This window comes from Gopherus flavomarginatus, chromosome 9, assembly GCF_025201925.1.
Source record: "Gopherus flavomarginatus isolate rGopFla2 chromosome 9, rGopFla2.mat.asm, whole genome shotgun sequence".
NCBI classification, from domain to species: domain Eukaryota; kingdom Metazoa; phylum Chordata; order Testudines; family Testudinidae; genus Gopherus; species Gopherus flavomarginatus.
The window spans coordinates 72,468,063-72,484,693 of record NC_066625.1 but is presented as its reverse complement, the minus strand read 5'-3'; the positions used below and the strand labels follow the sequence as shown (position 1 = coordinate 72,484,693).

The following is a 16,631-nucleotide window of genomic DNA, read 5'->3' as shown; positions in this document are numbered from 1 at the left end:
GATTCTGCAGGATATGTGGGGCTAGATGCCTATGGGGCTGAGGTCTGACTTGGAGCTGGGATGTGATTCTATTTTTGGATCACAATAGCAACACAGCTCCGTAAGATGACCACCTTAGTTGTGCTTAACCTTTTGTCCTGGTTTCAACTGTTTTAGTATTTTCTGATGCAGAACTTCACTGAACAGATGGTATCTGGGAGCTAGGTTCAAACTCCCTGATTCTGTGGGCCAGCCTTGGCTGTCGCACATTGTAGAGCTGCTGCCAGGCAGCTCTAAGTTGTGCCATTGCCAAAGCGTCTTTAGTAGAGTTGACCCTGTGCAAGTGAAAGATAGTCCTGGGCAAAGTGGAGCTCCATCACACAGTCCCCTCACACTGGCTGTCTCCTACCCAGGGAGAGGAAAAGGTGCAGGGCACCAGAGAGTTCTTTTTACCCCAGGGGAATTGCACCATTCAGAAGTGCAAAGGGACCGAATCCCAGCTAAAGAATCTGGCCCCAAATGTACTAATGCTTTCTCAGTTAATTTGAATTACGGGAATTCAGGGCACTGTCTCGCTGCTGTTTTTAACCCCTATTTACTGGATGTTGGTAAATTGAAAATCCAATGTATTCAGTTCTTTCATTTCCCCCACATTCCATTGTTTGCCTGCTTGCTTAATCAATTGCAGTTGGTTCTAATAAAGAACTGTGTGTTTATTGCGATGAGGTAATGCATGAACCTAAGAAAAATTGATGCCTGATCCAGCTAGAGTGATTTATGATAAATAAAAGAACTGTATTAGTGTAGAGACTGAATATCGTCAGACCACAAACACCGGAGAGCCCTGTTCATGAAAATAGTCTTCCATCAGCTGACTTCTTGTGTGCCTTTATGAATAACTGTCAGTGACATTTAACTGAACTCATTTGGCTTTTAGCTTTAATCACGGATTTGTAAAGCCACCTCTCCCTCTCCTCACGTAGCCCCAAGTTCCCAATATTCAGTTTATTAATTATATAAAAAATCAACAGCTGAATTCATTTTGAAAAATCCCTAATGGCTGCTGGGGATTAAGAAGTCAAAGATCATGCTGTACTGTATGTGAATCTGATGGTTTCTGGGTGTATTCCCATCTTTAAGTTCTCTCATAGGAAAATTGTATGATGTGCATATTATTGGATCAGATTTTCATGAGCTAGGCCCTGTATTACTTTCTCTACAGGGTTATCTGGTATTTTCTATATGTACAGCACATGGACACTCCTAACTGACTGCTTGTATTTCTCAGATTATTGCCAACCACCACATGCAGTCCATCTCATTTGCCTCTGGAGGTGATCCAGTAAGTATAGATTTGTAAGATATATTTCTGTAAGCATAAGGATTAATTACAAGACTAAAAGTACCTGCAGTTACTCTACTTCATCCCCTCTTATCTCCAGTTAAACTGCACTTACACCGTACTTGACATTTCTGAGTCATTACACGTAGGACAAGGAAAGTGGTTAGAGCAGAGGACTGAGATTTTGGACTCTTAAGTGCTATTCCTGGCTCTGGCATAGACTTGCTGCATATATAGAACACTTAATATGTCTTTATCCTTTTTCTCTGTCTTCAAAATGAGCTCAACCTGCCCTTGGATTCTGTGAAGCCGGCAGCCATGGTTCCCCCTGCCCTGATTTGGGGGACCTAGAAATGGGAATGTATGAACATAGAAATTGTCAAATTGGATCAGATCTGTGGTCCGTCCAGTCCAGTCTCCTATCATCAGCTGTGGCCAGCACCAAAGGCTTCAGAGGAAGGTGCAAAATACCCTGCAGTAGGCAGCAATGGGACAATTTGTGCAGCCTGGGAGAGGGAGGTTTTCTCCAAATCCCTAATAGTTACAGTTTGGCTTAGGTCCTTAAGCAAAAGAGGATTTATATCCTTTCCTAAACTACTTTTAAAATATTTATTATAACTAGATATTCTTGTTATCCATATACATGTCTCCTTTAATCGTTATATTCTTTGCTTCAGCAGCATCCTGTGGCAATGAGTTCCACAATGTAAATGAATTGTGTGGACAAATATTTCCTTTGATCAGTTTTGAATTTGTGGCCTTTCAATTGCATTGACTGTCCCCTGTCTCTTGCATTATGAGACAGAGAAAGTAGAAGTTCCTGAACTGCCTTCTCAGTACTGTTGAATTGTAAACCAGAATCTCATCTTTTATTCATAAATGTCCATTCTCTCCCTTTTGGCTTTGAAAATGTAAACTGATCAGGCAATATAAAGCAGATGGAAGGCTGCCCTAAGTGGGCAGCTGGGCATTCCCATTGTGTAGAGAATCCCTAGGTGGTATAAAGCCAACAGAGCTAGCACTCTGTGACCTGCTCCTAGCCACCTTGGTGTAAGGGAATTTCTGGGGTTGGAGCGGTGTGGCCAGGGAAGGCTGTGCTCTGGCAATCCTGGACGAGCAGAGTAGACCTAAGGGTGCTACTACTACAGTGGTAACCTTGAGGCTACTCCATGTCTGGAAGCCAAACTGGTCTCCGGCTGCCACCAAGTGCCTTTGAAGCCATCCTTGACCCTTGCCTTTGGTGTGGCAATGAGCACAGTTTTTCTAGAGCAGATCTGGCCCTTGAAATTCTGCTTGTACCACCTTCTGATAAGGTAATATTGGAGGTATGAAAATAGGAATATTACCTTGGCTGTGTTTTTATATATATATATATATATATATAAATAAAAGGTGGTGGGGAATTCTTTGGTCCAAGAATCTTTATTCTGAAGTTCTTTGAATCATTAGAGATGGGGCTGATCCAAAGACCTAAATCCTAACTTCTGACTTTGGGGAAGTTCAGATCCAAATGTTGCAGCTTAAGTCCCTCTTTGCTTTTAATTAAAACACATTGAATTTAGGTTCACAGCTCACTAAAGTTCACTCTGAATCATATCATCAGCAGTTACTTAACTTTGCTGTAACATGCAAATTCTTTGCCTGCCAGTAAAGGTCACACACCGTGTATGCTGGATGGTAGTTTTCTGCACTGCTGAATGCTGCCTGAATTCAAATGGAAGAGACCGTGGAATAATGATATCTGATTTGGGAACAGCTTTATGGCTTTTTGTTCATTTGATTCGGGAGGGTGTTGGGTGGATTTCGGGGAGGGCACTATTATTTAACTAACTTACATGGAAGTGTAACCAGTTTTCTTAATAGTTTAACTTTCAAAAACCGGCTTTAGCCCATCTTTAGATAATCTAGATAGGGTGTACTTTCTAGCAAGTATTAGATTTCTAAATACAGTATCTCTTTATTTTGCATAACTCTTTCCATTTTGAAAATATTGGGATACATTTTCAGTGCTCTGCTCAGCGAATTAGACACAGAATTCCCATGGCCTTCTTATTTATTTGTTCAGCCTGAAGCCGTATTGTGCTGTGAAGTCATCAGATCTCACAGAATAAGCAGGGGTGGGTGTTGTCGGTATTTAGAGGGAAGAGCTCTGATGAACACCTACAGAAGGTACTGTAAAAGGTGATGCTGGTGATTCAGTAGGTCACACTCTTCCCTCTTAGGCCTGGTCTGCACTCAAAAGTTAGGACAACATAACTACAGTGCTCAATGAGCGCCATAACTATGCCAACCCAACCTCTGGTGCAGCTGGAGCTAGTTTGATGGAAGAATTCTTCCATTGATCTAGCTGCTGTTGCTCGTGGAGGTGAAGTTCCTAAACCAGTGGAAAACCCTCTTCCATGGCTGTAGGAAGTGTCTACACTACAGCGCTACAGAAACATAGCTATGGCACTGTAGCTCTGCCACTGTAGTGTCTGTAATGTAGACGTAGCCTCAGTCAGAGCTGAAGGAATGCCCCAGCATGGATGAGAGGCACTGGGCTCCATGAGCCAGAGACATTTGCATGATATGTCAAATGGAGGTACAGCCCACTTGAGGTCACTAGTGGCACTTTACTTAAGAATAAGGATGTGAATCCTGATGGCCAGATGCCATTTTGGGTAATTACAACCACATTTTTTCTTACAATTTCAACTGGATATGGTATTTCTCACTTCCCGTCCCAGAGCCCAATGCTATAAGGTGCTTAGCACGATGTAGGAAGGTGTTCAGCAGCTTGCAGGGTTAGGCATCTAAACTCTGTAATGTTGCTATGCACTGTGAAATAGTGGCTGTGTTCTACTCCAGAGGTGGCTGCCTTTCAGTGCTGAATGAAGGCATTCATGAATGTGTGTAACCTTTGTAAAGATACAACAAAAAACATCTGGTATTTTTCTAGTTAATTGCTAACTGTGGTTGCACATCTAATTTGTATTGAAAATGTACCCCAGACTATGTCTGAGCTTTTAAAAATCAGAGAGAAATTGAGGAAACTGAGTTCACAAAATTTATTTAATAAGAAAATGTTGGTTTCATTTGCATCCACAACAGTTAATTTGGGTGCTTTTTAAAATAAACATCGACAAGTTATGTTGACTCCAAGATCTACTTCTTTCATAATTGATTGAGCAATATTAAATGATTATTCTTGTGGCATTACAAACAAGGGCTTTTATTTCCAGCCAGTTGATTGCATATTCTGTAGAGAGCCATGCCTTGAACTGCAAAGTGCACTTTCCCTACCCTTGCCTCAAGGATCCAAGATAACAAAATGCATCTTTAATTATTAAAATAATGCTATTCATTACATCACCATTTTACTGCAACACTGAATTATCAACTGGCTCTCTTGCTTTTGCACATACTCTGCGTGTTTTATTTTTCTATGTCAGTCACCGTTTGCTGGTTTTGTACTAAAAAAAAAATGTTTCAATATTAGTCGTGACCAGAGTCTGGAACAACCAGACTGAATACTTAGGCCTGTCTTCTCAACTCAGTGACACCAGTGTTAATCCAGACTAACTCCACTTGACTTCAGTGGAATTACCTGGGATTTACACAGTGGTGTAACAGAGAACTGACTTCAGCCCATTGAATTTCATATTTTAGTTCTTCTTGGAGATGTTCTTTTTAAAAAAAATCTGCATAATAGGCAAAATTCTAATCTGCCATCTGCAGTGCTTGGCTCGCTAGTTTGTGTTCTGCTCTTGAACTCCCACAGGGAGTGAGCTAACTGACTTCCATTGAAGCAGAGAGCACTCTGCTCTTCTGAATTAGGTCTAATACGCTTTAGAACCTGCATAACAAGCGAAGAGGACAACTTTGTCCATTGACAGATCACTTGAACGACTGCTTCTTCTAATAACAGAATTGAGAATGCAGAGTATAATTTATTAAATATACAAAGAATGTAAAATAAAGAAATTCCTGCATTTTTGGCTGAGGGAGGGGAATTAGGACTTCAATATACAAAACAAATTTCTGTTCCTTTCAATGCACTAGGCTGACTACTGTTTGCTTTTCCTAAGCATCTAACTAAGTATCACTTCTGAAGCTGAAGGGAGAGCCTAAATTTATCCTTCTGTGCTCACTTATACTATTTATTTTGTTGACAATGGTGCTTTAATGATTCACTTGAAAGACATTTGTTTGTTTTTTTTGTTTTTTAGGATACAACAGACTATGTTGCATATGTAGCTAAAGATCCTGTTAATCAGCGAGGTATGAAAATATTTTCAGATTAAAGTATTTTGTCCTATCTCTACTGTGTAGTTACATGAGCTTTAATGTGCTGTGATACAGAACAGCTTGATATTCTGTCCATTTCAGGGTTGTAGTATAATTTCACTATTTGGTCAATGGGGTGATAGTGTTGTCTGGACTACTCATGTACCGCAACGAGAATCTTCAGGCGTGACTTAACTCCTGTTAACTATCAAACTCCACGAATGAGAAGACACTTGCATTCTGCCGCTCTCCTGGCTTCCCAAGCAGGAGTGGCAGCTCTGCACACAACCTCTGTGCTGGCTGAAAGGAAGGGAATTTATGCCTGCACCGTTGCAAACTGAGCTGCTCCAGTTGAAGTTTCAAGGAGAGGAAAAAGTTTTGGTGACTTTTGTTTCGTAATTTCTGATGTTCCCTAAATCTCTTAATGGAATTACAGCCCATGCAGTTCAGGTGCTTTCACTTTTATTCACCTAGTCTGTTTAAATACCAGTCTGCTGCCTCATCCGTGGAGGTCGTCATTGCATCCTTTGCATTACTTATTTAAGAACAGTTATACAGTGAACAGCAGGTCACGTCAGTAAAATTTTGGAGCCAGCCAGCAACTGACGACCATTGCTAACAAAATAATACTGTGATTTAGAAAAAAAAAGCCCCATTCTGGTGGCACTGCAACAGGCAAAATACTGACTGACACAACTATGCAGGAGCATCTCACAGGCAGTGCAAACGCAGACAGTGGGACAAGACAAGAGGGATTGGAGTGGTCAGAGTAATTCTATTTCCTTCTTCAATGTACTGACTAGCATCTAATTTGTACAGCAGCCCACTAGCAGATGGACTGGTGAGACTTGCTCAGGTGTGTGTGAGAGCATTTGTCCCTTCAGTGGCTGGCCTATAGAAGATAAAACCTCTAACACTGCTCTAGCTAATTTCCCTTTAGTTCAGGTAGCAGGAAACTATGTTTGTTTGTTAGAGCTGGAGGTTCTGGGTATCATCACTGCTTATGACTACTAAGTCTACGTGATCACAGTATGTAAAACAACTGACTACTGAGATGTCCTCTATGGTTAAGGAATCGTTTCCAGGCAAGGTTGGGATGACATTTATGACCCTCATTTTGTAGCTATGTCATCTTTATTCTGATACATGAGAAAATGACTAAGTCAATGAATTGCGGCACTCCAAAATCTATTCATTTGTGGTTTCAGTGACATTTAGTATTAAGCATTCAGGTATGAATGCAGTAACATATTAAAACCACTGTAAAATCAGTGCTTGTGTTTGTATTGCACTAGTGAATTATACTACCATTTGGAAAGTAGACTTTAGATTGAGGCTTGCATTTTAGGCCGCAAGCTGGTAGCAGCTGAGGCAGTCATGGTCTACCGTTCTCTGTAGGATGTAGTGTACTGTACTGGCCAGAGTGATCTCACAGTGCCATCTAGTGACTGATCTGTAAAAGAGTTGCTCCTTTGAGACCTACTGCCAGATTTTCAGGAGTTCATGGCCAGATTTTAAATGCATAGCACCCAAAATTGGAGGCAGATTTTCAAAGATTTCAGTTTCCTTTTAAGCATCTAAATAAGGGACAGATTTTCAGAAGACCTCTGGGCCCAGTATATGCCTAACATGCTGAAGTCTTATTTTGGACTTTTGGTTTAAATGAATGCTATTGGAAAATCTGACTCTTAATGCATAGCAGTCACTCTAAGAGGAAGAGAGACAAAGGACGATATAAGAAAAACAAAGCAGAAAACATAAACACAGGTTTAGATTCTTTTGTCAAGTTGTAGATTTATATTAAAATTAAAACACATGCAGGGTGGTTTTCTTAACACATCAAAAGTGAAATCAACATGGTCTTCTCAAATTACTTAGCTATTTCCTCTATACTTCATCTCTGGATTTACTGATGTAAGAACTTTCTCTGAATATTTTCTTATAAGCTAAGTGAACATGTTTTATGAAAGTGTCTCTTTGTTCTGTGTTTATACAGCACCAAGCACAATAGGGTTCTTGCTGCTATAATGCAAATAATACATAAGTGTTTTAAAAATATTTTTGCATCACTTTGTAGCATGCCATATATTGGAATGTCCCAGTGGAATGGCTCAGGATGTAATAAATACCATCGGGCAGGCTTTTGAGCTCCGATTCAAGCAATACTTGAAGAATCCTTCTACTCTGATTACTTCCAATGAAAGGTCAGTACAGTGTTTTCTAGTAAACTGACTATTGCTCTTCTGATCTAAGGATGAATATAGGCTATAGGGACTGACCCCCTAAAGAAGATGCATTGTGCATGGCATTCTTTCGGACACACACAGACTTTATTTTAAAAAAAAACAACAACCCTGTACACACAATATATAGCAGACCAAGTTTTCCTGCTTCTAATGCACTCCCGTTTGTACAAGTGTAACTGAGAACTGAATTCAGCCTTATTCTCCCCTCTCCAAATAGCCTTATTTTAAATTACTCATGTAAACTGAGTGAGCATTACCAAATAGAGACAGAGTAAGTGAAATGAGCAAGTTCTGCTCTCTAAATATTGTGCTTACCTTGAGCTCCAACCTCAGCTGTTCCAAGTTTATGTTCAGTGCAGCTCTAGAGAGGAGGCTGGTGCGGTGAAAGGTAACTCTTAGCCATCTTTCTGCTCTCCTGATTCTGGCCCTGTTGGGAGCCGAAATTCTATCTGGCCTAACTTAGAGCAGCCTCACATACTGAAATAAACACAAGTGCAACTTGGAATTTGAATGTGTAAAGGGTGTACCTGGAGCTCTGCACTTAGCTACATTATTAAAAATAGAGGGGCTAGATTGTTACTTGGACTATATGCCTGCAGATGGGAATAAGGGCACATAAGAATGCTTCTCCAAGGGCTGTGCAGACTCTGGTGTAGGCACACAGGAGTAAGCACAAGCTCATTCTCCACAGCAGCTGGGCAGGGAGTAGGTTGGGAATTGTCAGACAGTTAGCTTCACCCCTCCATATGCCCTGACCAACACAGCAGAGAAATCATAGAGACACATACAATCTCAGCCTATCTTTCTGACATCTCCTTGCAGATGTCCACTCATCAGCTGAAACCTAACATGGCCAGAACCCGAGTGCCTGATGTTTCCCCCAAAGCCCTCCTCTTTCCTTATCCCAGCAAGCAACACCACCATCCTCCTTGTTGCTCAAGCCCGTCATCTTGGCTTTCTTTGGCTTTGTCTTCAGCTTTGAACCACGGTTACAGGCCCAGGTCTAAATCTTGCTACTTCTTTCTGCACAACAGCTCCAAGAGCCAACCTTTTCTTCCTGCTCACGCTGCCAAGACTCTGGTCCAAGCCCTGATCATCGCATGCTTTCACTGCTCTAATCTCCTGCTGTTTGCCTTCGGTGCCTGCAACCTCGTCCCCCTAAAGTCTATTAAAACATGACTGTGAAGATCATCTTGGCCTATTGCTCTGAGTTTGTTGCCTCTCTCCCATCTTTAAGTTTCTCTGTTGGTTCCCCCATCTCCATTGCATCAGACACAAACTTCTTGTCCTTACTTTCAAAGCCCTCTGCAGTTTATCCCCCGCCCACCTCTCCAACCTATCATAGCAAGGTTGATCCACACTTTCACTCTGCCCATGATGTCAGCCTCAATCACCTGCTTCTCTGACAAGCACTTACATGCCTTCTCCCGTGCTGCCTGTTATGAGTGGGAAAAGCTCCCAGTCTGAATCCGCAAAGCTGTCACTATCTTCCTTCAGCTCCCTATTCAAAACTAACCTCGGCTTCAACACGTAAAGGACACTGCAAGCTGGTAGTCACTAGGTAGGTGGCAAATTGTGGTCACTGCTACTGAATGGCTGAGAACTGCACACATCCTATTGTCTTTGTTACATTGCCCTCTTAGAGCAAGGACTACCTTTTATAATGTTGTGTACAGCGTCTTGCAGAATGAGACCCAACCAGGTTGTGACCTTTATGTGCTACCACAATAGAAACGTTAAAAAATGTTACCCATTTTTGATCTGGACTGTTGGACAAAATTTGGGATCTTGTGAGTTGTTTCAGTTAGGAAGACAAGCTGGTGATGGAGTCAGGTGTTTCTTTGACGTAGTTCTGTTTATTTTCAAAGAATGTACAAAGTCCTATTTCCTTGAACACAGAAAGACTCAAACAACAGAGGATAGTTTATTTGTTCACAGTTCCAAGCCTCTTTCAGATAAGCAGTCTCCCCAAAACCTCTCACCTTAGTCTTTTTCTCAGGGCCACATTCCCAGTGCTTGTTCTGCTGCCTTCTTGGCTTTCTATTTCTGTTGTATTTTCCATTGCTTATGTCCCATGCAATCAGACATACCACTCCGGTATAATCGGTCTCCCCTAGTCAAGTTTATCAACTCACAGCAGAACTCCCTTTGGGCACAAGGCTAACTCCTACTCCAGCCTTGCATGCGGCTTTGGTCTGGGTAAAGATCCCTACAGTTTCAACTATCTAGTCCATAAAGGTGCTTCGTTGCTTTTTATAATTATCCTGAAGAAAGGCAGCTTGTATACCCACAGCTTCAGTAAGGTTTAACCCAACCCACAACAATAATAACAATACCATCTTAATTATATTTTTCATTTATTAAATAGAGTATTTCTCTCCCTCCTCATTCTAATACTAACCTATTACTTCAGGGGGCAATAAGTATAAAGATGATCTTCCCTGTGAAATCATGCTAGGTTACATCATACGTAAATCACAGAAATTAGAAATGGAAATGGTTGATTAGATTATTTAGTCCAGCCTTCAGCCAGTCCAGGAGAACAGTCCCCAGACAGAAGACTTCCCTTCGATAGTGCTGTGTGACTGAGTCACCCACTTCCAAACGACTGTGAATCATATAATCAAATACTTGACCTGTGTATCACATAATCAAGTACTTGAACTTTATCTCTTTCCTGCTTGTGGCCTTTTATCCAATTATCTTCTTGTTACACAGAGAAGTAAGATTCCAAATGCGTTGTTATTTTTGGAGGAGAGGCATAGTGCAGGAAACACCACCTGCTTTTGCAGTGTATCAGCTGAATGTTGAAGCCATCATCATTTGGTTCATGGCATGCGGGAAAATGTGCACCTTTGATGATGCCATTTAGGGCTTGTCTACACAATGAGGTGATGCACATCATTGCGGTGTGAATTCTAAATGGGCCCACGTAGATCCTACTGGCATGCACTCACATTTCGCTGGTGCACATTAATGGAGTCCCATTTCAAACACTACTATGTTAACACACACTAGGGAACTTTGAGCACACGCCAGTTAGTATGTGACACGCTTAAATGCACTATTGCACCATGTAGACAAGCCTTTAGTGTTTGCTTCCAGCTGAAAGTCTTGTTCTGTTGATTGTTTTTTTTTTAAATTAGACTAGATTCCACTCTGGAAAACTGTATTTGTTGTAGCCATATTTGATTTCCTAAAGCAATTCCAGGCCTATCTAACTGCTGCCCAAATGCCACATGAGGTTTTAATTTCCCTTTATAAGTCCCACACACTTGCTTTATGCAGACAAGATAAGAGGTAAAAGGAACTGGGCCCAGAGTCTATAATGTGAATGCATTAATGAACAGTGTCCACTCTGAGGGTAAAACATTGCCAAAAGTGGCTCTTGTATCATTTTCATTGCTAAGAGAATGCAGACCATTCCAATGTTAAGGAAATATCTATGCCACCCTGCCAACTGAGTATGCGTGATTAAAATAAATCGCAATAGCTGGGAAAATAAAGAAATAGCTGAGTGAAAGGATTTAATCAAACAGCTTTTAACATTGGGAACAATGGCATTTGTACGGCTAGTTTTGTTGTGGACAGACTCATGGAACGTGTTTACCCTGAGAACAATTTGATTACATGGTTCATTTCATGTGCTGGTTCATTTTTCAGTGAAGTGATGAATCTTGATGGATCAGCTTGGAATATACAGAAGGAGGATCATGAATATTACAATGAAATTCCAGGGAAAGAACCTCCTACAGGTGGACTATTAGACATGCGAATGAAAGTGCAAACAGACCAAAGGGAAAACTGTCCCATACAATGTGAAAAGCAATACTGTTTGGTAAGCATGTCTATTTCAGGTATTACTATACACTACTGTTCTTGGGAAGGGATAACAACTTACTGTGGTGGAGAACATATGAACATAACCACAATCAAATCTTACTTGGCTTGGGAAGGGGTTTTTAGGCCAGTTTTAATAACACTTAGCACATATTTGAATCTCAAAGCACTTTATCGACATTAACTGATTCATCCTTACATACCTCTGGGAGGTATCATCTCTTGAGATGGGGAAAAAGTGGGTCATAGATTTAAATGGCTTATTCAAGACCACACACCTGCAAACCCTTAGGATCTGCCAACTCCCAGTCCCATGGTCAGATCACGCCATCACTCCGCACTGCATTCTGCATGTATGAGATGCAGTTTTCAGTAATTCTAGTGCGTTTCAAGATGCAGCGTGCTTTCAAATGATCCAAAGGTCTCTGAGACTTTAAGGGTAGACAAACCCTGAACCCAGGCACAGCCAGGACTCAGAAAATCAGGGAGTGAAACCAGCAGATTTAAGAGCTCACTGGGATAGTTCCCTTGATTGTAGTATGTACTGGTCAGCACTCCCAAGCATAGGGAAGTGGGTACCACCAGTGGCTCTGCTTGCAGAACTCTGAGACTGCATTCAAAAACCTCCAGGAGTGGGGCTGGGAGAGGATGTCTCAGTTATGCTTGTGGCTTTGCAGCAGAGGCTTATTGAGGAAGGACAACACAACCCCAGGAGATGTAACCGAACTCTGGTTCACAGCTGTGAGACTTTATTCCTTGTACCCCCAACCCAGGTGGTGTTTTCTCAGTACTTCCTTTCAATCTTGAAAATTCTTGAATGCCATTCAGACAACAGTGTGACCATTCTGCTTCCATGCCATGTTGTCTGTATTGTCTCTCCCTGTTTTTATTACAAGCAATGTTTGCATGAAAACAGGAGCTTCATTGCCTAGGAGTTGATCTAATCCTGCCGCATATTCCTCAAATGAAATCTGATTCCTGCTTGTGACATCAAAGTCATCTCCCTAGCAACTAATTGTGATGTTACGAACAGTGGGTTATGATTTCAGGTGAGGAATTGGTCCCAGAAGCAGAGCTGCTGCTTGGCAACCAAGATTCTGTCTTCATGAAAATATCCTTAGGAATAAAATCAAAATAAGGGGTTACTCATTAGAGGAGGAAGGGTTACTGTTCCTAGTGTGTTGAGTATTAATGCTTTGCTAGTCAATATATTAAGACTGTTTCTGTAACATGCTACAAACATGGCATAAAATGCAAACATAGAACGAAGCTTCTCTTCCATCCATCAGAGACTGGCTGTGTACCCATATTTTCTAAGCCTTCCATTGACTGCTGTGGAGCTTGGACTCTTCATGGGGATTGGGACATGCGTCATTGGAATAGCCAATGTGAAGTAAAGCATCAGCACTGACTATTGTTTGAGGGGGTGGAGAAATTTGTTGTCCACGGATCACTGGAGTGTATGGTTTATATTGAAATGCTATCTGAAGTTTATTAACAACTGAGAGTAAATTGTGTGATTCTTCTAGGCTGGCAGCCCAAAATGCATCAACGTATATGAAAACTGTCCAGAAGAAAATAAATCTGTGGGTATGTGCTATGTCTTCCTTCCCCTGCATATCTAGATTTCAATTAAGCCAGACTGTCTGGAAATGCTGAGATTTTTGATATAATAAAGAAAAGTGTTCTGTGTATTAGGTCATGAATAGTTCCCCGGCTGAGGGGCAGACAAAAAAGTCTTACAACTTTTCAAAGAAGTGTTAATCCATTTTTATGCCGCCTGGTGGATTTACTGATTTTACTTGTCCTGACACCATACAGTAGCCCTTTGTTACTTTATTTTCTTTCATCTCCTGCAAGGAAGAAAGATGCTCCCCTGCTTAACTAGCTCTGACCCAACTCTTACAGAATATACACATGCATTACAGGGTCAGAACTGTCAGCGTCCCTGTAACATTCCAGAGGGAGCATGTTTGTGGCCTTGATTCCAGTGTTAAAAGGGGTCCTAGTCTCAAATCTGATCTTTACTCTGTTTCTTCACTTGAGCTTTCCCTGGTTTCCCTTTGTGTGGCTAATTATAAGCTCCAAGTCACCTTCATGGTGGGGAAACTTGCTCTCTGATATCAGTAGGCTCCCCTTCCTTTTTTGGGCTTCACATGGCACTGGACACGTTTCTTTGGCTCCATCCTTTTCCTCACACAACGAGGCCCTTTTAAAAATTCCTGGTAGGGACTGTATTACACTGCCCACATGGTGGTGTTAAATTTCTTTATTTGCAATATTTCTGCATTTGCCATGTTTACAAGAGAAGCAACTAATGGAGCAAGAGGAGCAAGAGAAGCTCCATATGAAGGATGAATAAATCAAATAATAAATGTGATAAATAGCACAAACATGGTCACTGTTTAGCTAGCTGAATAGCATTCCCTTAATACCCTGCTGCTCTGTTAACCCTCTCCTGAATTAAGACCCTCGGCTGAGCGATACTCCTCTGGCTCACCAGGCAGAGCTACAAAGCACCAATCAGCTCTGACCTCCCAACCCTTCAGGAGCAGGGAAAGGAAGAAATCCCTCCTCTTCCCAAAATGCTCCTAGGGAGGGGAAAGGATTTTGCAACAGAACTGAGGATGTGCAGTGTGTCTCCATAAAGACATACATTAGGATCGGAAGGGACCTCCTGAGTCTTCAAGTCGAGTCATCCTATTGATAAACTTACAAACTCATCTTAAAACTGGGAGGCTGTTCCAGAACGTCACTCCTCTGAGGGTTAGAAACCTTCTTCTAGTTTATAGCCTAAATTTATACCCTTTTGTTCTTGTGCTGACATTTGTGCATTAGTTTTAATAGCTGTTCTGTCTTCCTGGTGTACCCTGATGTATTTACAGAGAGCAATCAGATCTCTTCTGCACCTTTGTTGTGCTAGGCTAAAGAAGCCAAGCTCTTTTTAGTCTGCTCTCATACAAATTGCTCCCAAAATGAGGAGAGATCAGAGATCCCATTAGACTCAATGGATATTTTTACACCTGAATGAGGAGCAAAAAGTTAATTTATTCAGAATTATCCAGGGCCAGTAAAAATAATCAGCCACATACTCAATAGTAGGGCATTAGGAACCCTGAGATGAGAAACCTAAAGAAAAGTTAAGAAAAACTTTATGTATTTTGACCATAAATACATAAACTACTCCTATAATTTTCAGTGAACCCTACAGAGAGCTTCAGGGTGGGGTTTTCAAGATTACTTAGTTTTGGCCTAAATTGCTCTCACTGAAGTCAGTGGGAGATTTACCATTGACTTCAGTAGGAGCAGAGTTAAAGCAAGGCCTTGAGCAGTGTTGATGACCCCATTTTAACTCTAAAATGGTTAGGATGTTTAACATTATGCTTTTTAGAAATAAGGACCAAATGAGATAATTTGGCACATTTTTCTTTTGTCCGTGAAGGGTTTAAGTGGAAATGTCAAAGCTGCAACATCCAGATGCAGCTGCTGGTTTTTTTTAAGCTTTGTATCTATTGGATATCCGAGAGGCGGGTGGGCGGAAGCCCGCCCATTGCTAACGGATCCCCCCCAGCCTAAGGGGAGGACCCACAGGACTTCAGAAACCCACTAATTCCGGGGAACAACTAATAAAAGAACAGGGACAGGAGTGAGGTCAAAGGGTCATAAGAAGGGAGCCTGATGGGGACACCGAGCAGAGAACCCCGGACAGTGCCCACTGCTCCTCGAAGGCGTCAAGGGAGCCAGTGGACGCCGCCCAGAGGAACTCTGCCCGGATACGTGAACGGACCATGGATCGGAAACAAGTCCCACAGTCACCGGAGTCTCCATCGGCCAACCTCCTCTCCCTGGTTGTGTGGATGGCCTTTTTAGCCAGGGCGAGGAGGAGGTTGACCAGGAGGTCCCGGGACTTTGTGGGGCCACGGATAGGGAGTGCGTAGAGAAGGAGGTGAGGGGAAAAGTGCAGCCAGAAACGTAATAGGATGTTAATGAGGAGCTAAAAAAGAAGATACAATGTATAGGGGGAGGGATAGCTCAGTGGTTTGAGCATTAGCCTGCTAAACCCAGGGTTGTGAGTTCAATCCTTGAAGGGGTGATTTGGAGATTGGTCCTGCTTTGAGCAGGGGGTTGGACTAGATGATATCCTGAGGTCCCTTCCATTCCTAATAATCTATGATTCTGTATTGCTATTCATTACAGGTAACTATAGTGAAAGATCACTGAAGGCAAAAAAAGATGTATCCTTACTGAAACCTGCTTGCAAAATGGATCTTTTTGATGACCCTTGTTACATCAACACTCAGACCCTGCAAACTACAGCCTACACAGCTAGAGGTCTTGCATCAGCCCAGGTCTATGGGAGCCCGCTGTGTCATGAGAGTAGGTTCATATTTCAATGACATTTTTTTCTAAGCCTTGAAATGAGGATTTTGTCACCTGAATGCATGGGGAAGGAATCTGTTTTCTCCATAATAATTTGGGAGGGGAAAAAAATTTTCTAACTGCTAGACACCCCTTTTGGCTGTTAAATTCAGGATAAGCAGCACCAAAGATTAGAAATATTGACAAGCAATGGGTAGATCTAACTTCTGTCTTCTGAAGTTGATCAATAGCAATAGAATGCATAGGGTTATAACTTTCACAGGGAATGACAGGTAGTCCCTGAAGCTGCTTTGAAAACGTAGGGCCATATCATGTCCTCAAGATATGAGATGGTCTTCTGCATGTAAATCTTACCCATTCTGACCCAAGGGAGGTCAACTGCCTCTGCTGCAATTTCATAGATTTTAAGATCATAAGGGACCATTATGCTCATCTAGTCTCATGTCCTACATAAATCAGCTCAGAGAACTTTACCCAGTAATTGCTACATCAAGCCCATAACTTTGATTTGAACTATAGCAGATCTTTCAGAAAGACATTCAGATTTGATTTAAAAGACTTCAAGTGATGGAGAATCC

The 16,631-nt window shown here is 41.7% G+C and overlaps 1 protein-coding gene across 3 annotated transcripts in view; it reads left to right on the top strand.

Annotated features, from left to right (window-relative positions):
- Nucleotides 1-16,631, top strand: part of SHC4 (SHC adaptor protein 4) — a 67,648-nt gene that overhangs the window by 44,341 nt on the left and 6,676 nt on the right. For all 3 annotated transcript variants that reach the window (XM_050968816.1, XM_050968815.1, XM_050968813.1), the window contains 6 exons: nucleotides 1,268-1,321; nucleotides 5,530-5,581; nucleotides 7,665-7,791; nucleotides 11,497-11,671; nucleotides 13,203-13,263; nucleotides 15,871-16,050. In XM_050968816.1, the coding sequence (XP_050824773.1) occupies nucleotides 1,268-1,321; nucleotides 5,530-5,581; nucleotides 7,665-7,791; nucleotides 11,497-11,671; nucleotides 13,203-13,263; nucleotides 15,871-16,050 (649 nt within the window). The remainder of the gene's footprint in view (nucleotides 1-1,267; nucleotides 1,322-5,529; nucleotides 5,582-7,664; nucleotides 7,792-11,496; nucleotides 11,672-13,202; nucleotides 13,264-15,870; nucleotides 16,051-16,631) is intronic.